This window comes from Microtus oregoni, unplaced genomic scaffold (assembly GCF_018167655.1).
Source record: "Microtus oregoni isolate MIOR12 unplaced genomic scaffold, Mior012 000035F_ref0000213, whole genome shotgun sequence".
NCBI lineage: Eukaryota > Metazoa > Chordata > Mammalia > Rodentia > Cricetidae > Microtus > Microtus oregoni.
Window position 1 is genome coordinate 3,758,964 of NW_024543094.1, and position 25,334 is coordinate 3,784,297.

At 41.4% G+C, this 25,334-nt stretch overlaps 1 protein-coding gene across 7 annotated transcripts in view; it reads left to right on the top strand.

The window, feature by feature from the left end:
- Hecw1 (HECT, C2 and WW domain containing E3 ubiquitin protein ligase 1) overlaps window positions 1-25,334 on the top strand; it is a 256,017-nt gene that overhangs the window by 76,426 nt on the left and 154,257 nt on the right. For 2 of the 7 annotated variants that reach the window (XM_041630718.1, XM_041630719.1), the window contains exon 2: window positions 14,866-14,923. The exons of the other annotated variants lie outside the window; for them this stretch is intronic. In XM_041630718.1, the coding sequence (XP_041486652.1) occupies window positions 14,897-14,923 (27 nt within the window). In that variant the 5' untranslated portion in view covers window positions 14,866-14,896. The remainder of the gene's footprint in view (window positions 1-14,865; window positions 14,924-25,334) is intronic. 7 annotated transcript variants of the gene reach the window in all.

A 25,334-nucleotide genomic window follows, 5' to 3' on the forward strand; every position in this document is an offset into this window, starting at 1 on the left:
GTTGCCACAAACGTTATGGAGAACATGCGCTTGTTCTCACTTGAAGTAAGAAACCACAGTTTGCTTAGTATCTCAGAGACAGGAAGCGATAGAATGAGACTCGAACTATCTCTCTGCACTAATCTGCCTAGGGTACAACCGAGAATCACTTAGCACCGGACTCCCATCTCCTCATTTCAATATGACTTCTCTTTTCCATCACGGCAGACATTCCTATGGTCCTTCACTTTTCTGCCCTGTGTAAGCATCCCTGTGGTCCTTGCATATGACATGGGTTCTCTGGGTAGAGTGTAACTGGTATGTTATCTCACTTGGTTCATTATTCAAGTCATCCTGTCTTGCACTCCCATCCCTCAAACTATTGCATTCTAGTTAAGGATAATGAACCAGTATCCTATTCTGATACTTCTGTAAATATAAGATCCTTTAATGTCTCTGGATTAATGTGAACAATAGCTTCTCCCTCATCTCATTTTGTCATGAAGAACAGTGGAGAAAGACAGGATAGTTACCCCTCCTCAGTTTATCTTCTTCCCACCCTGTCTCCAGATGCTATGATCTGTAAAAAAAAAAAAAAAAAAAAAAAAAAAACCCTACTCTATAATACAAATACTTTTCAGTGTAAATCTGTTAGTCTATAGCATCAAGCTTGCATTTATATCTAATCAAGTTGCTCACTGCTCACCAGACAGGAAACTGAAACAGTCTAAGAATATAGACTCAGGGAGAAGATGCTGTTTTGAGTTGGTGATAGATACTTACATCTTCCCTGGTTTCTAGGCTTTGAGATAACAACCTATGGAGGATACAAGAATTTAGCTGAGAGCCTTTGCCAGCAGCATAGCTATGTGATGGAGGTACAGAATTCAGGTTCCTCTCTATCAGCAGGTAGTAAGTCCTTGTCAGGGAAAGAAGATAGGGAAGGTGAACAAAATGCACACTAATGTGACACCTCTTGAAATTCAAGCTGAGACCTGACAGTGACCAGGCAAAACTATTTATAAAGAAAGAGCTGAGAGAGAGATCAGTAAATACAAAAGGAAAAAGGAGAGGGCTCTGTTAATAGACAAGGTTTGAATGGGTCACTTGGAGGAGAAAAAAATAAAGGAAGCCTCTCAGGGCTATAATTTAAGTCTGTAATTGTGCCCAAATTGTATCTCACTCGAGAAGTTTCTCCTTCAAAGTTGGGCAGTTGAGGGATCCACTAAGTACATGTTTACATAATAACCATGAGAAATGACCCCCTTCTCTGCACTGTGAAAGTGGGTATGAGCTGTTAGTCTGACATGCTGGTGAGGCTTTGAAACCAGCATCCATGCAGCTACCACACTAAAAAACTGTTTTTCCCTCACATTACATTTTGGCTGGAGGTTGGCTGCAACTGCTTTGAGCTTTGTGGGTTACTCTCCACATGTGCTGGTGTGTGTGTGCCTCCCTCTCCACTGTGTGTCTTCACAGAAAGAGACCAGAGCAAGGAAGTGGAGAAAATCCATGATACCACTTAGCTTCTTGCTTGAAGGTAGAGATCATATTTAATTTTCCAAAGACATATTTCATGGTTGAGTTCACAGTCCATAGGGAGGAGCAAATCTCTCTCCATAACCTTCATGAACAGGACATGTGACAAGGGGCAGGGCACTAAGGAGTAAACAGAATGCTGGATGGGGTGCCACAATGCACTACAGTTCACAGTTTACTAGTCTTCTAAAAATATATGTTTTAAAAACATTTTTAGAATTTCATATATTAATGAGTTCTATACATATATTGTTTCCATTGCTCTTTTTCCCCCTTTCAACTCCTTTCATGCCCCATCCCTCTCAAATTCATGACCATTTTTCTTTTAATTATTATGCTTATACATATACATATATATATATACACACACACGTATGTGTACATATTCCACTGAGCCCTTTTAGTGTTGTATATATGTGCAAGTGTTTAGAGATGGCCACTTGCCTTTTAAGAATGCTATATATCTATTACAGATATATATCTATCATATATAATAATTCTTACTTATTATAATGGAGCACATGAGGTTCCTGGATCAGTGAACTGATATTGCAATATCAACTTTGTTATTATTTCTCCATACCCATGGGTGAAGTAATGAGAGTCAAATATTTCCTCTATGTGCACGTTTGTGCCACTGAGAAGAAACCCCAAGGTTATCTCTCCTATGTAAAAGCTGCTGGCTTTCTCCTGTCTGGGATTCAGAATAATCCTTCATTGCAAGAGGAAAGCAAAAGGAAAACCCTGGGCTGACCATGTCCATAAGTTTGTATCCTGGCAGAAGTCTCTGTCTTCTGAATGGGAATCAATCACCTTTAAGCAAGATACCTCTGCTCAGAAATTGCCCATTTCATCTGGCCTTGATAGCTCAGGGCCTTCAGACAGCCTCTTAGCTTCCATTTTACCCTTCTTTGGGTCACAGGAGTTCAATTCTCGTAAATGCAGTAAACCTTTAAACGCTCGTAGTGGTTCAATGGGCAAAACAGAAACTGCAGTGCTCGTGATGGAATGAGCAAATTTAGAAAGAGATGTGGTCATAGATCCTAGTTTCTGGCACAAGAAACACCCTGCTTGACATCTCGAGGAACGGGTCTCGTAGCAGGTAGGAAGATAAGCAGGGAGGGAGCAGCCAATCCTTGCTTGGCAAGAGCTGCATAGATATGTCTGAACAAGCCAAGGTTAGAAAGAAGCTTTTCATATTACATGCAAGGCAGCCCTAGCCGTGAGCGCTCTCTCCCGTCCACTTCCATTCACAGCATCTCTCCCCACTGGGCCCACTCTGACCATACCGTGGTCATGTCTAGTGTGGATTCTTGTAAGGACTCCCAGCTCCCTCCTTCGCCTTCCTTCCAAACTCCAGATGTTCTATGCAGACCAGATCATGCTACTTTTTACTCAGGCATCTTAAATAACTTCGTACCTAGTGTATGATCACTGTTGTTCTTAAGAACTAAGCCTGCCACGATCTGTCCTCTGGTTTTAATTCTAACTTTATTTCCCACTGTCCTCCCCTTCATTGCTTTTGGTCTGGCTACGCTGGCCTCCCTCCCTGCCTTCTCTGAGGAAGCTCAAGTGCTTTCTTGCCTCAGGATATTGTGCTTGCTCTTCTCAGTGCCTGAAATTTTCCTTCAGACGTGTGTTCTACCTCCATCCCTTTCTTCATTCCTTTACTGGAAGGTTTCTTACCTTTGGCACTTTTCCAAGAAACCCATGGAAATTTCATCTTCTATTCACTTAAAATGTTGCTTTTAACTTGCTGTTTCCTATCAAAAGGTCCTACTCTTAGAGCTATGCGTAATAGAAACTGTGAGCTACTGCACATAAGACTTACAAAAAGCTGAGGATAGAGGATAGCAAGTTCAAGGCTATCTTGAGCTACACAGAGAAGTCCTATCTCAACAATAACAACAAAACCTCTCATTCTATAACGTGTGATTTTTCGTTTATTTGGTTTATTATGTTGCTCTCTCCTCTCAAACATAAGTTCTGTTTCTAGGATTTCAACTCCACCATGTTCACGGTGCATGTCTCTTCACCACAGCTGACAGTGAATGAAAACCCCCCTCCTCAAGGGTCCCTGGAAGGAACAGATTCCTAAGAAATAAAAACAAACAAAAATACAAGTTAGGTGACACTTTCTGGTAGTCTGGGCCTCTCAGCAGGCCCTTCCAGCTGATCTTGTTGACATAAATTACCTAATTTTCAGCAAATCTTCCAGGCCTATATCCCAGACTCAAGGTTTGAATATACTAGTTACTTCTCACTTACCGTAGCTTTACATCCTGGTAAATCCATGCTAACTTAAAATACGGCCAAGGGAGGATGGGTTTACTATATCAGACTTACTGAATAACTCAGCAGTGGAGTGCACTACAAGGGATTCACCTTGAAAATCTTGTGGCTGGTTCTGCTATTTCTCTGCCTGCTGTCACCAGATAGTATTAAATTACTGCATTGGTGATGGGAATGTTGCATGAAATCAATACAAAGAAGCCTTTAGTTACTGCAGGCATTGGTCTGCTTTGCATAATTCTGCCTAATCATAGTGCTCATCGTTCAAAGAAAATGTTTTGATGGTTTGTCACTGAAATCTGCTTTTAATAAAAACACCCTGGGAGCGGCTATTCTTCACAGAAGACAGCGTTATCATTGACTTAGTCAAGTATAGAGTTACATTATGATGTTTTCCCGTCAGATATCTTTTGGGCAGAACATGAAGGGTCAGAGAAAAAAAAAGCAAGCAGTCCTGGCTGATTGACACTAACACACTCTGAGAGACTGGAAGCAGTAACAAGTATTCACAGCTGCTCATGGTCATGATCGTGGCCCCAGGATCATGACTGCCTGGAAGCTACTCAACCTTTTCCTCACAAGATTGCTCAGTTTTACCCTCCATCCTGATTTTGTGTCTCTAATGCATAGAACTGGCATCTGCAGAATAAACTGCTATGAAGAAGGGGACTACATTCTCATGTAGTCCTATTTATGTTTCCTGACCATGGAGTGAGAACTGTCCCTGTCAGACTAAATTACCAATGTTTCCAAAACTAGGGAGGGTCCATCAAATTGGGAAGAGACTGTCAAATGGAAAAGGAATGTGGAAGTTAAAAGTCAGCATTTTTATTTCCCTCTGAATATAATTTTCCAGTTATAGACATGCTAGAGAGCTAGAGAAATGTCTGAATATATGAACAATTTAAATAAATGAATATTTTAAAAAGGAATAGCCTACCAGATATGTTACTAAGCCAAATCTGTTCAAATAAAGCCGGACCTGTTTGTCAAAGCCGCCTCTATTCTTTAAATTTAACTGAGGTGAATGGTAAGGGTGAAGGGGCTTGATAACTCAGAAGAAGAGGATGGCTGGTAGGAAAATGTGTTACTAGGAGCGGGATCAAGAAGAATCTTTCTTGGGGGTGGGAGGTAGAGAACCCAAAGACAATCATAAAGATATACTATGATAAATCATACTGAAAATATTATAGTTTTTAGCCAAGATAATGAAAGGTAATATGTTGGGACAAACAAGATCCATACGCCCCAACAAAGCTGGACGATTTCCTGTCACACACAAGCTTTCTTAAAAAGTTAAGCTGCTATTCTTTTCCACAATCTGTCTACTTCTTTTGTCACCCTTGTGACACTAATACAGGAGACCTGGTGAAAAGCATAGACAATGTCTTGGAATCTTTAGACCCGAACAGTTTATTATGATAATCCGTCAACACTCCAAAGTCCATCCAGAGTCATGCACCTGAGCTTCACCTGTTCTTCCTCGCAGTCTGGTGCCATCCATTTTTGGGTCTCCCACATGGGAGAGGTCATGGGCAGGCTATTTCTTCTCCCATGCTTCTGGTTGGTCCATCTATCAGCAAGTGCACATCAGATTGAGAATACTCAGCTAGGGTCTTTCACCACAGACATAAGAGGGGCTCCTGGTGGGACTGGGGGTCACTAAACTTAATAACTCCTACTGGGAATCAGCAGAACCTAAACATCCATTAACTACACTTAGGATGACTTAAAATAACCAATACTGTTCATTACAGTCTTTTGTGAGGAATTACTTGTGAAGTAACTTGTTCTTGGCCGCAGGAACAGGAAGCTCACTAGAACAACTCTGGCTTTTCTCAAGAACAGGATTCTGAAGACTTCTTATCAGGTTCTTCATCACCCGCATGACTTGGATTTTTAGAGAGAAAATGTACATTGTTTCTATAATTCAGAAAATATTTAAATGTTCAATATTTTATATTGCTAGCTCTTCTTAAACAGACGCTGTCTCACTACATAGGTTTGGCTGTCTTGAAACTCTCTCTGTTTACCAGGCTAGTCTTAAACTTGGACATCTGACTACCTCTGCCTCCTGAGAGCTAAAGTTAAAGGCATATGTACCATGCCAAGTTTTCCAGATTTTATGTTTTCTATCTATGAATTATCTTGTTTTCCTTAAAAATCCTCCATTTATCTACCCATGTATAATAATTGTCCCAGCTTTCTTTGATTTTTGTTTTATAAAACCATCTCTTCCAGGAAACCTAGGCTTGGCAACTGATTATTAGACCAAAAGAGATGAGTTTAACACCCTCCAGCACTCAGAAATAACAGCAGGTTCTGCCAGATGAATGACTGCTTTACAAGACACTAGCGAGGATGCCAGAAGCTCTGGGAAATAATGCAGGGATATGGGTCAGGACCTATCAGAGCAACCTTGGGAAGGGCTAGACCTTGTGAGGTGGCCTCCTTCCTGCATCCCGATATCTTCAGAGCTGTCTTTCTCCAGAATTTACTTCTATTATTTGTGTATCGGCGAAAATGAATGTAGACAGATTGTAATAATATATACAGCTTTAATGGGGAAATAGACTTACAGAACCAGAGGTTCCTGCGGTGAACAGGAAAGCAGAAGGGACGGCTGGGAGCATGCCCGCAATCTTTATAAGTAAAAAATATCCTCGGGGGACCCTGCCCCTAAGTAAAGTGATTGGCTGGGTCTCTCCTACATATGTGAAATGGGCTCCAAATGGGTTTTACCAAAGCCATAAATACTCAAGTTCAGATAAGGAACTGGATATAGTTGTGCTTTTTAATAAATAACTTCAGGATATCTACAGATAAAACTTTCCTTATATATGGTGGACTGTCTGCTGTGTGACTTTAAGAAGGTGACAGACCAAAGAAAAATTCTGTCAAGTCCAGTATGGAAATCAAATGGGTTTATTGGAATTACTTACAGGACCTTAGGCAAGTCATGTGCAGCTCCACTGCCCTGGGGTTCTGCCCCAAGTCAACCTTCTAACTCTTATGTTCAAAGCAATGTGCAGCTGGGGCAAGAGAAAGTGATGGCCAGAACCTCAGATGAGAATCTTATTATCCCCCTTGTCATCTTGTCAAGGACCAGTCTCTATAAAATCACCTCTTACCAGGGCAGGGGCATGGGAATTTAGAAATATAAGTAAAGAATACAAAGACGCACAAAAAATAATAAGACAGAAACCAAAGAATAATACTGCAAGGGTGTTCCAGTGATTACTGAAATCACCCATGTTTGTTTTTCCCCAGCTTTTATACCCAATGTAATTGGGGTGGGGAGAAGGGATCAAAAGACTTTACTAACATGATACAAAAGATAACTCACACAGTCGATGGCTTCATCACTCTGAGACATCAAATCATTAACATTTTGTTGTCTAGGAAGCGAAGCTGCTCTAGCTCATGTATCCTGAAGACTGGCCTTCCCCAGATGACCTCATAGTTACAAAAGAAGGAACAGAAGTATATTTGCATATCCTGAGCATCTGTCAGGATGGCATGAACCTACTTAAAAGAGCTATTTTAATGTTAAAAGAACCAAGCAATCTCATCCTGAGTTGGGGTGTACTACTATGTTTGTCAATAATGTGCACAACCTCCAAACTCTCTGACAGTCAGACAAGGTGGAAATGGGCCCATATTTTTGGGTCTCCACACCCTCTTCTCCTTCCAGGATGAAATATTAAAGTTTTATCACGATTGACAGATATCAACTATATTGTCCTGGTTGTTTTATTGTCTTAACTATGAATAAACTCTCCCATAATCACTACAGTTGCTCTGCTTAATGATGGCCATGGTTGTGTCACACCAGGAGAAAATAGCTATATTCCACTCCACCTCATGATCTGGCTTTTTAATTTTTCAACACCCTCTTCTATAACGCAGTCTATGTGATGTGGGGTAGAGTGTTGGCTCCTTTTCTATTTGGGATGAGTAAACTTTGAAAAAAAAATCTTACAGAAAAAGCTATATGTCATTGTCATGTGATATCTTGGGGTTTCCAAGTCTTTACATTCATTCACTCTGATCAGGCTAAATCTTTTGTAGCAAAAATAAATACCTGTGCAGACCTGCAGAGTCCAAGATGGGGTGAAGGCAAGGAGTGGAAGTGTATATCTGGTTCCTTCGCACAGGTAGTTCACTTAGTTCCCCTGTGGTTTCCATAGGCTAGAGTTCATTGTTGATAGAAGGTCCAGGTGCTGCTCTTTAGGTGCTGTGAGATTTCCAGATGTGTACCTGGATTGTGTTTACTCCCCATTCACTCCCTTATGAAGTCACTACTTATACTCATATTCCTCTTGTAGAATCAAATTTTCCAGTTAAACAAGTAGTAAACTATAAAAGCAGTTTAGAGTAAAAACTTAACATGAAATATCCCAAAATCCTTAGTGGTGAATACTAAGAAAGTATCTTTTAATTTAAATGGCCTTCCTCCAACACCTTTTGTTTCACTCTCCTGTTTGTATTTGAATAATTGGATTAACAGTTGTTTTAGGACAAATTGGCACTGTGGTTAGGGTCTTTGCTAGGTGTTTCCAGTACATTGGCTTCTTATTAAAAGAGCTGAAATAAGGGCACACAGAGATTATAAAATATCAAGGAGACATTATTAAAAAGCAAAGTTACAGCGAAGATCAGAAGGAAATACATGGTCAAGAGTGACAGTGGATCACATGGGTGAGGGTACTCCACGGCCTCGGTTGTTGTGGTTGTTGTTTGGAACTTTTTTATGGTGTTCAAGAGATGTAAGAATCTTTTTTTTTTTTTAAACAAGTTTCCACCTCCTCCCAGCCTCCCATTTCCCTCCCTCTCCTCCCACCCTACGCCCCCTCCTCCCACCCTTCTCCCCCTCCCCCCACTCCTTTCCCCCTCCCTCTCCAGTCCAAAGAGCAGTCAGGGTTTTCTGCCCTGTGGTAAGACCTAGGACCTCCCCCCTCCGTCCATATCTAGGAAGGTGAACATCCAAACTGGCTAGGCTACCACAAAGCCAGCACATTACGTAGGTTCAAAACCCCGTGCCATTGTCCTTGGGTTCTCATCAGCCCTCATTGTTCGCCATGTTCAGAGAGTCCAGTTTTATCCCATGCTTTTTCAGTCACAGTCCAGCTGGTCTTGGTGAGCTCCCAATAGATCAGCTCCACTGTCTCAGTGGGTGGGTGCACCCCTCGTGGTCCCGACTTCTTTGCTCATGTTCTCCCTCCTTCTGCTCCTCATTGGGACCTTGGGAGCTCAGTCCAGTGCTCCAGTGTGGGTCTCTGTCTCTATCTCCATCCATCACCAGATGAAGGTTCTATGATGATATGCAAGATATTCGTCAGTATTGCTATAGGATAGGGTCATTTCAGGTTCCCTATCCTCAACTGCCCAAGGAACTAACTGGGGACCTTGGCTTGGGCACCTAGGAGCCCCTCTAGGGTCAGGTCTCTTGCCAACCCTAAAGTGGCTCCCTTAACTAAGAACTGTGGTTCCGTGCTCCCCTGTCCAACCTTCCTTTATCCCAATCCTCCTGTTTTCCCAAGGCCCGACCTCCTTCCCTTCTAACTTTTCTCTCCCCATCTCCCCTTACCCCCATCCCACCCCACCCCCAAGATCCCAATTTTCTCCCCGGCAATTTTGTCTACTTCCCTTAGCCGAAAGGATAACTATATATTTTTCCTTGGGTTCCCCTTCTTACTTAGCTTCTTTAGATTCACCTATTGTAGACTCCGTGGCCCTTATTTATGACTAGAAACCAATTATGAGTGAGTACATCCCATGTTCATCTTTTTGGGTCTGGGATACCTCACTCAGGATAGTGTTTTCTATTTCCATCTATTTGCATGCAAAATTCGAGAAGTCATTGTTTTTTACCTCAGCGTAGTACTCTAATGTGTAGATATTCCATACTTTCTTCATCCATTCTCCCATTGAAGGGCATCTTTTTACTAGAGGGTATAGTGAGTTGGGTTCTCAGTTTTGATTATCATTTAAGTTACATAAGATTTTTTTCTACCATCTATGTCTCTTTCCAGATGCCTCTGATTTTTAATTATATGCACACCTAATTGTGCACTAGCATAAGATGGTATTTTTTTCCTTAAAGCTCACAGAGGGACACTGTTTAAATTGCATTTGCATCCAAGACCAGCTGAGACTTGATTAACTCCCTGCTTTCCTACCAGATACAACTGGGAATAATATTTGAATAGAAACTCTGCGTGTTTGATGATTGTCAAGGGGAAGAGGAACTTAGTCCATTGCTCAGAGTCAGGTATACTTGCAACTCAATGCAGGTGGGGGTCCTAGGTTGCTAGGTCCATTGTTGTCATGTGCATATGTGCATGGTCTAAACCAAGGTGAGTTACAAATTACTAAACTACTCCCTGTGCTTGCCTGGCTCAAGGTGAAGCAAACTTCTTTTATATTAGGTACTAGGCTTGAAATCCAAATGAGTGATCTGAGTGTCCAGTGTCCATAAGGCTTCCACATACACAGAAACACACACATACTTACTTTGGTGTATCTGTTGTGGTTGTCCATGTTCAGCCCATGTTTGGGCAGTCACATTAGTTGAGACTTTATGGATATAGCTTCTGACGTTACTAGGAGACAAAATCTCAGAGTAAACTCCCTAATCTTATGGTTTGTTGTATTTCTGCAATGTTCCCTGAGATTTAGGTGTGGGAGTGTTTTGTAGATATGTAAGGACTGGGCTCCATACCTGTATTTTGATTGGTTGTGACTTTCTGTAGCAATCTCTGTTGTAAAGAGACATTTCCTTGAAGAGGGGTAAAGAGTACACTTATCTGTGGATATAAAGACAAATGCTTAGGTTGTTGCTAGGGATTGTGTAGAATTGGTAAAGTAGTGGTTGTAAGTTCACCTCCAATATACATGAATTCACTAGCACTGAGTAGTTAGCTAGGTTTCTGATATCAGGTATGGTTCTCCTTTTGTTGAGTAGGTCTTAATTCCAATTAGAGAGCTATTGGCTACCACCAAGGTATGCATGCCTCTACTGAACCCATGGCATGCTAGTCATCAATGTTTCATAAGCATCATAGCTGGATAGGACAGTTAGTTGCTTTTCTTCTTTGGAAGATTGCATGGTGCCTTCTGGTACCATGAAAGCTAGTCCTCAGGGAAGAGGCATTTGGGTAAGTTCCAGATCAGGGGCCTCTGAGCCCCGTTTCAAAGTACATAGTGTCTTCAGTAACAGGAACTTGCCTTCTACCTCTGAGAGGTAACTAAGAGCAACAGAAGTTGGCTGTGTGTTTGGGGGTCTCTAGTACAGCCCTGACCAATAACTCAAAAGGAATTCTCATGTCTGGTATTGGCAGTTTTGCTGGGTGATCTTAGTTCTTTCAGACAGCACTGTCAGGACAGATGAGAAAAGTTCATTAAAACTATATATGTATATTAAAATGCAGAATTAAATGTATTACAGGTTTTTTTAATATAGTTAATAGTACGATTCCTTATGACCTTTTCCAGACATCCTAATTGTTGTTTTACTCTCGTCCCTCCTTCTTCTGTGTTTATCTTCCTCTTACCTCCCGAAAGAGCCTCCCCGCTTTCCCGTTTGCCTGATGAGATCATTTGTACACAAACTCATTTATCATCAAAGCTTCAAATTTCACCCAGAGTTTTGGAATGCTGACATCATATGATGCTTTTCCTTTTCTTTTCTGAAATAAGCTATTTTTATTGATTTCCTGTTAACTTTGACTTCAGAAGAGGAGGCCATTCAGTCAAAGTGAAGACTCATGAACCAGAATGATACCTAGACTAAAAGTCTACATGGATTTCATAAGCTAGGAATGGCATCTCTTTGTTCTATTCTTTCAATGTAGCTTTAAAGAGATTCCTAAATTGTTGATAGTATGTTGTTGCTGAATGTTCTAGTTTCTTTTCTGTTGCTCAGATCAAACATCCTAACCAAAAGGAGCTGGGAGAGGAAGGTCATTTCAGTTATAGGTTACTGTCCATCCCTGAGGAAGTCAGGGCTGGAACTCAGTCAGGAACTTGAAGCAGAAACTGGGGAGAAATACTGCTTGCTGGCTTGCTCACAGGTTCATACTTAGCCAGCTTCCTTATGTAATTCAGGACTGTCTGCCTACAGTTCCCCAGGCCCTTCTGTGTTAATTAATAACCAAGACAGTTTCCTAATCCAGCAGCATGTCCACAGGACAGTCTAATCTGGGTGTTCTCTCAATTGAGAATCCCTTCTCAGATGATTCTAGGTTACATCAAGTTGGCAACTAACGCTAACTAGGACACTCTACTTCTTGTCAACCTGACACACAAACATATCAATTTAATCCATAACCATTCATCCCTTGTCCTCAAAACCTAATGTTAATATTATACTAAGTCTTTAAGAATTTTACCACCTTAAAAATCTAAGATCTTGGATGGGTGTAGTGGGGAGCTGTGGCTGGGATGTAAAATACATAGATGAATTTTAAAAATCCAAGGTCTCTTTAAAAAAATCCCATTTCCTGACTGGATTCTTGTAAATTATTTTCTTAAATGCTGCATACTTATTATTCCAAATGGGGCATTCAAGCAAACAGATCAAAGCAAAATTAAAATTCAGTAGTGTAAATCTAAATCTTACAGCACCATGTCTGACCTCTAGGATTCATCAAAGAGTTTCCTGGCTCCGAAAAGGCTTGGGCAGCCCTGCTGCTCCAGCTCTGCCATCCGCAGCACACATGGCTTTTCTCACGGGTTTCGACCTCTACCTCACACCTTCCAGCTTCCCTTGGCAGACATCTCACTGTCCCGGATCTCCAGTATCCTGGGTTTCCATTGCAGCTAGGGCTGCATCTTCGCTAATGACCTTCCCTGCCCTCTTCACAAGGACTTCAACTTTGTCACATCTTGCCAAGCCTCAGCTGATGTCCAGGACCCCTCAAACCTTTAAAATCAGTATCACCAGGGCAACTTGTTCACACTATTTGCTAAGTTATGCTGCCATCTTGAAATGTAGCCTTGGCCTTCTAAGACCATATTTTCCGTGTGCTCAGCCTGAGGAATAACTTTCCTATTTTCCCAATGAAGTACAGATTTCACCCTAAGGATATTGATCTCTTTGTAATTGCCACTGACTCTTCAGTCCCAGTTGCTCACAGATTCTGCACCAATACATCGCACAAACACCTCCTAGTCCAATTACAAAGACTTTACTCTCCTCTGAAATCCCACATGCTAGTCCTCCAGTGGTTCCTTTTCTGTCAGAATTCTTACATCCCAAGCTCCCATTACAACAGTCTGTTAAACACATACGCACACACGTGCATGCACGTGCGCGCGCGCGCACACGCACACACACACACACACACACACACACACACAACCTACCTCAATGGCTTTTCCAGCTCAAAGTTCCAAATATTTCCACAGTCTTCCAACAAAACTGTACAAATGGTCAGGTCCATCACAGCAACACCCTATCTTGGACCAATTTTTGTTATATTTTACCTTCTGTTGCTGTCATAAAACAATCTTACCAAAGCAATTTCAGGGGCAAACGGGCTTATTTCAGCTAATCTATCTTAGTTATTGGTCCATACTTGTCTAGAGACACCACAACCAAGACAACCCTTACCATTTAAACTGGGGACTTGCTCATAGTTTCAGAGAGTTATTCTATGACCATCATAGAGGTAAACAGACAAGCATAGTATTAGAGCAAAAACTGAGAGCTTTACACAATGTTCCACAGGCAGCAGTCAGAGAGAATGACACTGGTCCAGGCGTTGACTTTTAAAACTTCAAAGCCCACCCCAAGTGCTATACCTCCTCCAACAAGGCCATATGTACTCCAACAAGGCCACACCTGCTAATCCTTCCCAAACAGTTTCACTCTCTGGTAACTAATCACTCAAATACAGGAGCCTATTGGGGCCATTCTTATTCAAACCCCCATTCTATCATTTAAGGAAGTTATGATAGGAACTCAGATAGGAACCTTAGAACACAGAGGATATTGCTTGCTGCCTCATTCATAAGCTCAAGTTTAACTAGCTTTCTTCCATAGCCTAGGACCACCTGTCTAGGGTATGGGGTGGCCCACAGTGCGCTGGGTCCCCCTAAATCATTTAATAGCTGCTTCACTTTGCTTATGTTGTTCTGATGAACCACTCTGACCCACAGCAACTTAGGGAAGGATTGGGTTTGCTTCAGTTACAGGTTCTAGTCCATCATTAAGAGAAGTCATGGCAGGAACTCAAGCAGGAACTTGATATGGAAACAAGATGGATTGCCACTTGTGGGCTTGCTCACAGGCTCCTGCATAGCTAGTTTTCTTTCACCAATGCCCAGGATAGTACCAAAATAGGCTTTACCCTTCTGTATAATCATTTTAATCCCCCACAGACAAGCTCTACAAATATCTCAGTCTAATCTGATCCATTCCTTGACTGGAGATCCCATCTCATATGACTCTAGGCTTTTAAGTTGACAATTAAATCTAAGTAGGACACTGGACTTTGGGGGTGATAGGGCTATAGTGGAAAATCCCTGTAAGGGGACAGTACATCCTTTTATATCTGAATAGATGCCTAAATAAGTAAGGTGCTAAGATGAAATCCATGATATGCTTACCAGTTTAATCATACACACAATTCCTTTGTCCTGGGTAATACTTATGCATAGCACATATCTGAGGTTTCTTTTATCTACTTTTATTAAAGGAATGAGCATGCAAAACTTCTCTTTTGTAGACCTCCCCCCACCCCAAGAGACCAACTCTTTGTTTACTGGAAAGAGAAAACGTAATTTCTTATTACATTTAGTTCTTAAGACTAAGTGTTAAAATTTAAAAAAAATTAAATTATTTGTGGCGTAGCATATTATTTGTAGTATTTGACCTATTTAGTCAAAACAATTACCAATTGTTATGTGACCTTTATCCCTTTTCCATGTTTTTCTTCTCGAAGCAAAGGATGTTGGTGGGCGTGGGGCATGTTCCTCTGTGTGGGTAATGTCACTGTTTTTCTTTGCTTGGAACACAAGCTAAGTTAACCTCGTTGGACTCTTTCCCAGGAACTGATGCGCATACACGTGGTGGTTCATTATGCTGCTGCACCTGTGTAGTGTGAAGGTCAGTGTGCTTTTCTGATTATAAGAAACCATCCATGTCATTCCATTATAATCCCTTCCACTCATAATGGAATGTGCCTGAGCCCAGAAGCTACTGAAGCTGCCCAGCCCAGAATTTCCTCAAGTGCAGTCTCAACATTTGAGATCTATCACCCATCCCTTCCATGACCTGCATCCCCCAAGAATCCAACTGTGCTCCATTTTGAGATGATGTTATTTGCATGTCAAGTCCTTCTTGTGTGATGTGTATGTACCGTTGTCACAAGTAAATTTTTATATGTAATCAAATGCACTGTGATGATCCTTTAAACGTTATAGTCAAGAGTTTCACTGGGCCATAGGTAATTATGCAACAGTTAATATGGGTACTTGGCTATATGCCTTAGGGTGAGAACAATGCATTTTCTTTATTCAGAGTCAGGGACTCTGTAAGGATATACAGCAAATAGAATGGGCCTTTTGCTCTTATTTCTAAAGGCTTATCATGGAAGATGCTGTCAACCAACTTCTCTCAGAATTCCTGCCAAAACCCCTCCTTTTCCTTTTCCTGTGCCATTGTTCCTAAAATTCCTTTCCAGGGAGAGACTAACCAATGTCTACACCTTCTCCTAAGTTCCCAGTTACGAACACAGGCAAGGTTTTGCAAAAGTTCACTCTAGAAACCAATGAGGTGAGGAGGAGTTACTTACAGGAGTGTGGGCACTCTTGCCCCCAACAGTTTCCACCTATAAAACCTTATCCAGCAGGAATGAGCTCCCCTCTCATCAGCATGGAGCCCCAACTTCTCTAGTCAGTCCTAGCCTCTAAAGACTCTGGCCCCTCGCCCAGGCTGCTTGAGTTGTCAAGCAGGGAACAGCTGGATACTCAGGTGAGAATCCCATGGCCCACTCTGCCCCTCTCTGCTGGGCCTTAAACAAGAATGGCTTGGATGATCTCTTGCAAGGCAGAGGTACAGCTGAATTCCCCAAGATGGTGGTTGCTTGGCTCAAAGGACAGTCTTTCAAGACTGCCATTTACTTGTGATTATAGCCCTTTTCAGGAACTGCTGCTCATATTTTCTAGTCAGTGTGTGTCATAATTTACACTGCATGCTTTCCCTATGAGTTCACTTTCTAAGAGGTAGGTGAGATAATTGTTCCTGTTTCATATGAGAAGGAGCTGGGCTACTCAGGCTGGAATGGATGCTACAAAGTCTTGGTTGGTGAGTGAGAAGCAGTGTTTCAACTATGGCACATGTCTGAGTTCGAATCTCTAACTACTAGATCCCTGAATTGCTTTGGTAATTTGCTTTAATTGGGCATTAAGAGAAGCTTTGCTAAAGAAAAAAATAAATAAATGCTTATATTGAACATTACTTTGGGAATTTACTAAGTACAACCATTTGTATTTAGCTTGTTCTTGAATTAACCATGTAAGAGAAGGAATAGAGCCCCTGTTGCTCGATGTGTGTTGGTTGGTGAAGTGAGCAAGAATGTGAGGCTATGCTCATGCACAAGTGATTCTCTTCTGCCACATTGCTGCTCTCTCATACACAGGGTGACTTTCTTCATTAGATAGCTATGACTATGGAGGGAACCCTAAAGCCAAGTTATCTTTAGTTAGAGGTCTTATTCTTCTAAACACAAGGTAAAACATTTACACCTTAAATCTAGATGTTGCCTATCTCCAAACAATCTTCCTCTTTGGAACCCTTGTTCCTTATTTCCTTATTCTCTCTCTCTCTCTCTCTCTCTCTCTCTCTCTCTCTCTCTTTCTGATGAGAAAATGGCCATCTTTGTTAGATAGGGGAGGTATATTTTGAATTAGAATTTTGTTTGTTTTGTTTTTTGTTTTTCAAAACAGGGTTTATTTGTAGCTTTGGAGCCTGTCCTGGAACTAGCTCTTTTAGACCAGGCTGGCCTCAAACTCACAGAGATCTGCCTGCCTCTGACTCCCGAGTGCTGGGATTAAAGGCTTGCACCACCGCCGCCCAGCTTAGAATGACTTTTTTATTATTAATTAAATTTTTCATTTATTTTACACACTTACTACAGTTCCCCTCCCTCCTCTCTTCCAGTTCCCTCCTCCCCGCTCCCATCTACACCCCTCATCATCCACTCCTCTGTCCCCATTCAGAAAGGGACAGGCCTCCCATGGGTGACAACAAAGCATGGCACATCAACTTAAGGCAGGACCAAGCTCCTCCCCCTGCATCAGGGCTGGACAAGGCAACCCAGCATGCAGAATAGGTTCCCAAAAGCCATCTCAAGCACCAGGGACAGGTCCTGATTCCACTGTTAGGAGCACCACAAACAGACTAAGCAACAAGTAACACAACTATCATACACATTCAGAGAGCCTAGGTCAGCCCCATGAAGACTCCCTAGCTGTTGCTCCAGAGTCCATGAGCTCCCAGGAGCTCAGATCAGCTGTCTCTATGGGTTCCCCCATCATGACCTTGGCTCCTCCCGCCCATGCAATCCCTCCTCCCTCTCTTCAACAGGACTGCTAGAGCTTGCCCAGTGCTTGGCCGTGAATCTCTGCATCTGCTTCCATCAGTTACTGGATGAAGGCTCTCTGATGATAGGTAGGGTAGTCACCATTCTGATTATCAGAGATGAACAGTTCAGGCACCCTCTGCATTATTGCTAGGAGTCTTAGCTGGGGTCATCCTTGTGGATTTCTGGGAGTTTTCCTGGCACCAGCTTTCTCCCTAGCCTTGAAACACGCCCCCCCCATCATGACTTCTCTTTCATTACTCTCCCCCTCTGTCCCACCACAAACCCACCCAATTGGATCCCTCATACTCCCACTCCCCCTGTGCCCATCTCTCCACCCCCGGTTTACCTAGGAGATCTCTTCTATTCCCCCTTCCCGGGGAAGTCCATGCATCCCTCTTTGGGCCTTCCTTGTTACCTAGCCTCTCTGGGGCTGTGGGTTGTAGCATGGCTTTAGGGTTCCCTTGGTAGGGAACATTTACTACCTCCAAACTGCATGTTTAACCAAGCCTAGGCATTTAAGTCTGCACATATGGGCAGACTTCTTGATTAAAATGAAAAATTATCTGCTTCAAAAAATTGATTAAAATGGTAATTTGTAGTAAGAACTCGACAAAAACTACATATGAATTAAAATGAGATGCTAAAAAAAAGGAATTAATTTTTTTAAGAAATTTAGAATTTATATCCAAACTAAAGACAAATTCTAAAAACAACACCCTACTTGTTGGATCACGGCTCAAGGATGGAGTTGTGTGAGGAGAATTCTGAGCGCTTGTGGGAACACCAAGAAAACAAGACAGGAGTCTTGGGATCTCACTTTCTTCCTGGAATGTGTTTTCATGCTCCTCCCAGGTACAGCAGACAGGAGTGGGTTTACTTTAGATTATTCATTACAACTGGCTATTGTTAGCCGTTTATATGCCTCTATGGGGAAAAAAAAAACCCTGTTTTTGCCATGTGTAGCTTGTCCTTGTGATGGTATACTTTACTCCTATGATCTTCAACCACAGAGGGTAAGTTGTCTGATGCTCTGAATAAGGTTAGCTGTTGCATAAAGAAAAAGAAAGAAAGCCATGACTAACGCCTGGAGAATGTGTTAGGTTTAGGAAACCCTGAATTTGTACATAAGCCAATCTAGTAAACGTCAGGGGACAGGCTTAACATAGTGACTCCCCTGTGCCATCACCATATCAGAGTTCATCAGAGGCCTTGCCCTGCTCCTTTCTTTCAGCGTTCTCCCCAGTCTCCCTCATTGGGCACCACACCAGTCCTTTTAGTCCCCCGAGCTTTGCACTGGCTCTTTGGCTGTCAAGCTACAAAGAAAAGCTTTTATAAAGCATCAAATAGCAGCTTCCAGGTGTTTCCCTGGTGTAGGGCATTCAAGTCCTTAAACCATCCTAGTTCTGGTTTCAGTGGGTAGGGGTGGGGCGGGGGGAGCTGCTGCGGGACCCTGGATTCTTTAGCCTAGAACATAGGATTTAGCGGAGACACACAGTTACAGAAGAAATGGTTTATTAAGAAATAGTACGTTTCCAACAATTGGAAAGTGGTCCAGAGCAGAGAGAAAAGTTAGAGGCCCAGTGAACTTATTTACAAAGGACTGGGACTTCTGCGGGCTGTTTGAACAGCACCAGCTTTCTTGGTATGTGTATTTGTGAAGGTGGGGCGTATGTTTCAATCTTCCTCTCTGAAAAACTATTTCTTTCACATTTTAATTTTATTGCCATTGTTATAAGGCCATTTGTACTTCCATTTTTTATTGGCCTACCTCAATTCATCCCTAAGATCTGTGGTTCCATAAATCTCATGGGGAACTGAAGAATGATACCTACTTCTGTCTTCTTCTTGCTATTTAAATGTACTGACCTTGCTGAAAAAGGACCATAAAGCTCTCTTTCTAGTCTACATATTGGACTAGAATGCATAATTTTGATTTGCTATAAGGGAATTGGAATTCTCGTATCACAAATAATTTCTTTTGTAACTGCTCTATCTCAAAAGACTTCAATTTTTAAGGAGGTTAAAAACACAAGGTCTAAACAAGAGTGACATCATTGTACCAACCTATTATCCCCCAAAGCCAAAGAGTCAGGAAAGTTATGACCCTGTATTATACCAAGAGATTCATCCTACCTTGTTCTCAGGGGTGAGTACCCTTGAAAAATAAACACCTGTGGTTATATATTAAATATGTAGCACAAAGAATTTCAAGAAGAATTCTTGTTATGAATAGTAGAATGGATTTTAAAAGAAAATAGTATGAGATTATAATCACCAAGTTTATATTATACCAACCATACTGAAAGAAATAGTGAAGAATATAAAAGCATAAAGTAAATGCTACAACTACTGATATATTTATAAATATGATTTATCTATACATTTAATAAGTTAAGAATTTTTACTGTTTGAAGACAGTTTTTAATGATCCTTCAAAATATTTTTATTTATATGCATATATAAGAATCTGTATGAATTTTACAGATACCACATCTGTTCAGGAGCCGGGGGAGGACAGAAGAAGACATAGAATCACTGGACCTGGAGTGACAGGTGGTTGTGAGCTGCCACGTGGGTGCTGAGAACCAAATCTGGTCCTTTGTAAGAGTACTGGATGCACTTAACTTCCAAGCACCTCTCCAGCCCTTACAGTGAAGGTTTAAGTCTTTTAACAGTTCTTGAATATAAGATTTTCAGACTGTATTTAAGATATTTTTAAGGCAGTGATGACTCAAAAGGGAGAAATCATATTTCAAATAATATTTTAGTTGTTTCAGTTAGCATAGAGCAGGCCTCTGTCCACTCCGACAAAATGTTATCAAACATCAAAAGATATGTATATCTTTGACAAATATTTCTGAAGATACTGTAGTTTATGAGCATACTAGATAGCTACATGTTTCAGAGTACCTAGAAACATGTTGCTCTTCTTGAACAACATATTAGGACTCTTGGCTATTCTTAATCTGTGAAGATTACTCTAAAACTCTCATTGTGAGCTAAAAGGAACTTCAGTTAATTTAACTATTTTAATTTATGTGACCACTCATTTATAAAGTAATTGGTACCATATAAGTGATACAAAACCATTTCCACATATAGACAATGCATGTGTACATATAGCCACATAAAAAATTAGATGGAAAAGCAAAGATTTTTGTAGCTTTAACTTATGTTTATCATCCTGCTGAAGCCAGAGTGAGTCCTGAGCAGTCAGTGCTGTCTGGCTATATGCTCTGTTCTCTTTGGCCCCAGAAGCTGAGAGGGTTGAATGCCCAGTAGTCTCTGATCCTGCTGAAGCCGGAGGCCACACTTTTTAGTTTAGACTCTTGATGTGATTGTTAAGCAATCCTTAACCAAAACCTGCACTTCTAAAGACATGGAACTTCCTAGAACTAAATAGACAACTAGATCTAAAGTCACAGAGCCTAAACTAATCGGTTCAAATAGAGACTCAGTAGAAGCCAAAACAGTGAAATAGGAGGTTTGTTATGCAGACTTAGGTAACAGTTTTTCCCTTTAGAGGATAAACAGTAGAAGGTGGCCTGCTGAGATAACCCTTATTTCCTAAAAGACTGGTCCAGCCTGTTAAGAAATAGGGCAGAATTTTTTTCCTTTCCTTGAGAGTCTCTTTGTTCTTATTGTGTTGTTAGCAATACCGTATTTTATTCATGTGAAGAGACACTCTTCCACCAGGTCACATCTAGGTTCCCTGCTGAGATATTGTAGTCATAAGAAATGTGTCCCTTATCTAGGACAGTCAGCATGCTGGGTGAATGGTTAATGGGATTTGGGGCAACTAATCCACTTATGTATCTCCTAGCTTCCTCCTAGATCGTGTGTACAAAGAGGAGGACTAAGTATAGGTCTTTCCACTCTTTAGTCAAACCTCCCATTAACTGGTTTATACTGGGCCAGATGATTTCAAAAACAGTATTAATCTTTTCCCCTTTAGAATAAAACTCCATCCCTGTCCTGGAGCAGGAAGTGCAGGGGCAGAGACAAGAAACAGAGAGCCTCTGGAGTACAGAAAGCACCCCTCTCAGCTGGTGAGAAGTCCTCAAGACTACCTGATGTCTAGAGCATCCCCAATTCTGTCACTCACCCTCAGGTATCCCTGCTGAACTGAGTATAACACACAAGAGGGTTAGAACACCGGTTGGAGACCCAGTGCTCCGGGCTTATTTAGCCTAGTTGGGGTTTGAAATGAAGATTTGCATTGTCTCTCCAAAGACTAAGACTTGCAATGCTGGGATACAAATCCCTACTACAGGCATCTCTGAAGTTATTTATTTAATCTTGGAAAAAAAAACAGTGTCTTTTTGTCTTTTTCTTATAAAGAAAAGCTTTGGTTTGCTAGGGAAGCGGCCTGCCTTCATGAATATTCTGGTCTTTTTCTGGATGTCCATATGTATTAAAAGTACAAACAGGGAGGTGCTTTTCTTGTTTGTTTTTTCCTCATGTTTAGGGGAGAAAAAGTCCATACCTCTAGGACTAGTACCATCTCTCCACGCCTGAGTCTGCAGTCCATACAGATCTCAGAGAAGGTAGATAGAAGAAGTCAAGGAATAAAGTGGTTGCTAAGAAAGGCACAGTTTCTAGGGAGATGGGGAAGCAAAGCATCCTAGGCTAACTTGAAGGTTTAGTCCTTCCAGGGGAGCTACTGTGGAATGTGATGTACGATTTTGAAGTATGCCATGATGCATGAGCATCTGTGTCTGTCTGTCTGTCTTGTCTGTTTCCAACCTAAGCTTATGGGCAGAGTATTTCATCATGGGAGTCTTCAGGCACTGTGTACCATATTGTCTCTTATATACTCAATACGCGCATGCAGCTCCTCTTGGGCACACCCAGGAATGAGCAGGTGTAAGAGATTAGAAAGGTGACTCCCAGCTGGCTCACCAACTGATCCTGGTAGATGCTGGGATTCAGTGGCACCCATTGGGATTTACAAGTCCTTGTTTCCTTTGCCTATGACTTTTCATGAAAAACAAATGACTATAATTCATTTCTTTTTAGAAACTTTTTTAGAAGAAAATCCTAAATTTAAGCATGAGTAATGGGAATATGAAAATCAGTAATCCTAGAAAGGGTAATGACCAGGGAAACCATGACCATGCTAGTTCCAGAAGAACCTTATCCTTGTGCACCAGGATGTGATCCTTTGAACTGTTTGTTTGTTGTTTACTTGTTTTTTAAGAGTTGAGTGGCCCACAACCACCAGTGAATCCAGTTTTGTGGGACCTGACATTCTCTTCTAGTCTCCATGGACACCCACAAACCCACAGCAGAAATAAACACACACATACTCACAAATAAAAATAAAATAAGTCTTAAGAAACAAACCTCCTAAAACATAAAACTGTTCATGGTCTCAGCAGAGTGAGTGTATTTGAAATCTGCATACAGAGGCATATTGGGAGCCATTTCCTCTATACTTATTAGAAAGCTTCTAAAAATATAATTGTAGCTTGGAACAAATCCAGCAACCAGAAGAGTTGACGTCTGTCACCTTAAGTGGGGAGGGGCAAAAGCAGAAAGGGCAGCAATGTGCTGCTTTTGATTTGGGTGGTAAAAATGGTCTCCTTCTGCTGAGCACTTACAGCCTCTTATGCATGGGTCTAGGATTATTATTTCTACAGAGAAAAGCAAGAGAAGCTAAGTGAGGGGTGTTTTAGGATGTAAGGATCAACAGTCATCACTGTGTTACTTTGCTTTGGGGGAAGTTTGAGTTCTTCTATTAGCTCACAGGTGTAGGTATTCTCTGGGTCCTAGGTTACCAGGTAAGGTCCCTTGGCCTGGAGTCGCTGGTTTTATCCTGGAAAAATGAACTCAGCTGGTTGGTTTCCCAGCAGAATGAAAGACTGAGGGGTTCTTAAGACCACCACCTTTGAGGACCCAAGTGTGTGTGTGTGTGTGTGTGTGTGTGTGTACATTTCTTAGAGTGGTTTACAGGGTTAATTCTCTACACTTGATACTTGATTAGGATCTCTTTTAAAAGGAGTATATGTCTTCTGTTCTGCCACATTCTATCACTGCATGAACTCAACTTTTCTGGATGAGAGGAAATGAGCAGTGTTTTCCAGCATTCCTATGGGAAAGTCTGCTGGCTAGACATCACAAGTAGATCATAGAGTTTCAGAATAATTGTGTGAAGATGTGTTGCTGTGATTCATCTAATAAAAAGCTGAACAGCCAGTAACTAGGAGAGAAAGGGACTTCCAGCAGAGGAAGGAAGAGGAGATAATCGAGGCATACAGGAGATCCCAAGGCTACACCATGGAGACATGGAACAGGTCAGACATACAGAATGGGAGAGAGGTAAAAGCCACAAGGTAGAAGAACACAGATTAGTAAAAATGTCTGTTAATTTAAGTTATAAGGGTTGTGGGCAAAGCCTAAGCTAATGGACAAGCTTTCATAATTAATAGGTCTCGATGTTGTTGTTTGTGAGCTGGCAGTCCAAAGGAAAATCTGACTACACCATAGTCCAAGGTGAGACTCTAAGGCTGTTTGCCTTCTGTCCACGGGTGATAGATGGGACCCTTTGCCAGTTTCCCCATATCTTTATCACCTAGGGAACCTTGGCCACTGCCTCATATCTAGGTAACTCTACCATGAGAATTTTCCCAACAGGAAGAAGCATTTTTGGCACAAAGATAAAGTGCTTTTACTGTCTTTCTTACACCCTGTTCTAATAACTGTTCAAGTGTCATTCTGAGTCAACACCCCAGAAGACCAGAACCAGAGCTACTCACACAAATCAAGCCATAGCCCTCTATGAGGCTGTCTTGTTGAGATACAAAATCTATCATTTTCTTTCTAAGTATATGCTTTTATAAAAGGCCTAAACTGTGCTATAAATATTATATGTATCTTTTCTCACCTAAAAGAAATTGTACTTCTATCTAAAACCAGAAAAGGCAGAGGAAGAGACACGTATGGAACTCAAGGCTTTTAACTATTTTCTCATGGCAGCAGGTAGTATAAAACATGTGTGTCAGGCTGGAACTGGCAGGGACCGGAGCGGCAGCAGAGGACACAAGCTGCTGGTGGCGGGAACCATCCCAGCAGCAGAAGCAGGCTGCAGGGACCGCGCGAAACACCGAGAACAGATCGCCCCACTACAATTAAACCAAAGAGCATGAAAACACCAGAACCCAATGATCTTACAACAGAAGGTCTCCAACACCCTAACACAGAAGAAGTGGAAAAAATTGACTTTTTGAAAGCAGTAGAGTCCCTTAAACAACATGTGAAAAATGCCCTTATAGAAATGGATGAGAAGTATAACCAAAAATTTGAAGAAATGAGTAAATACGTACATGATACCCTGGGAAACCAAGAAAGAACGATCAAACAGGTAATGGAAACAGTTCAAGAATTGAAAACTGAAATGGAAGCAAGGAAGAAAACACAAACTGAGGACCAGCTGGATATGGAAAATCTAGGTCAACGAGCACAGCCTACAGAAACAAGCATAATCAATAGAATACAAGAAATAGAAGAAAGAATCTCAGATTCTGAGGACACCACAGAGAAAATAAACGCTCTGATCAAAGAAAACTGCAAAGCCAACAAATTCTCATCACAAAACATTCAGGAATTATGGGACACAATAAAAAGACCAAATATAAGAATAATAGGAATAGAAGAAGGAGAAGAGTCACAGCTCAAAGGCCCAGAAAATATTCTGAACAAAATTATGGAAGAAAACTTTCCCAACTTAAAGAAAGATATTCCTTTGAATATTCAAGAAGCATACAGAACACCAAACAGACTGGATCAAAGGAAAACATCCCCTCGCCATATAATAATCAAAACACAAAATATACAGGTTAAAGAAAGAATACTAAGAGCTGCAAAGGAAAAAGGCCAAGTAACTTATAAAGGTAAACCGATCAGACTTACACCTGATTTCTCTATGGAAAC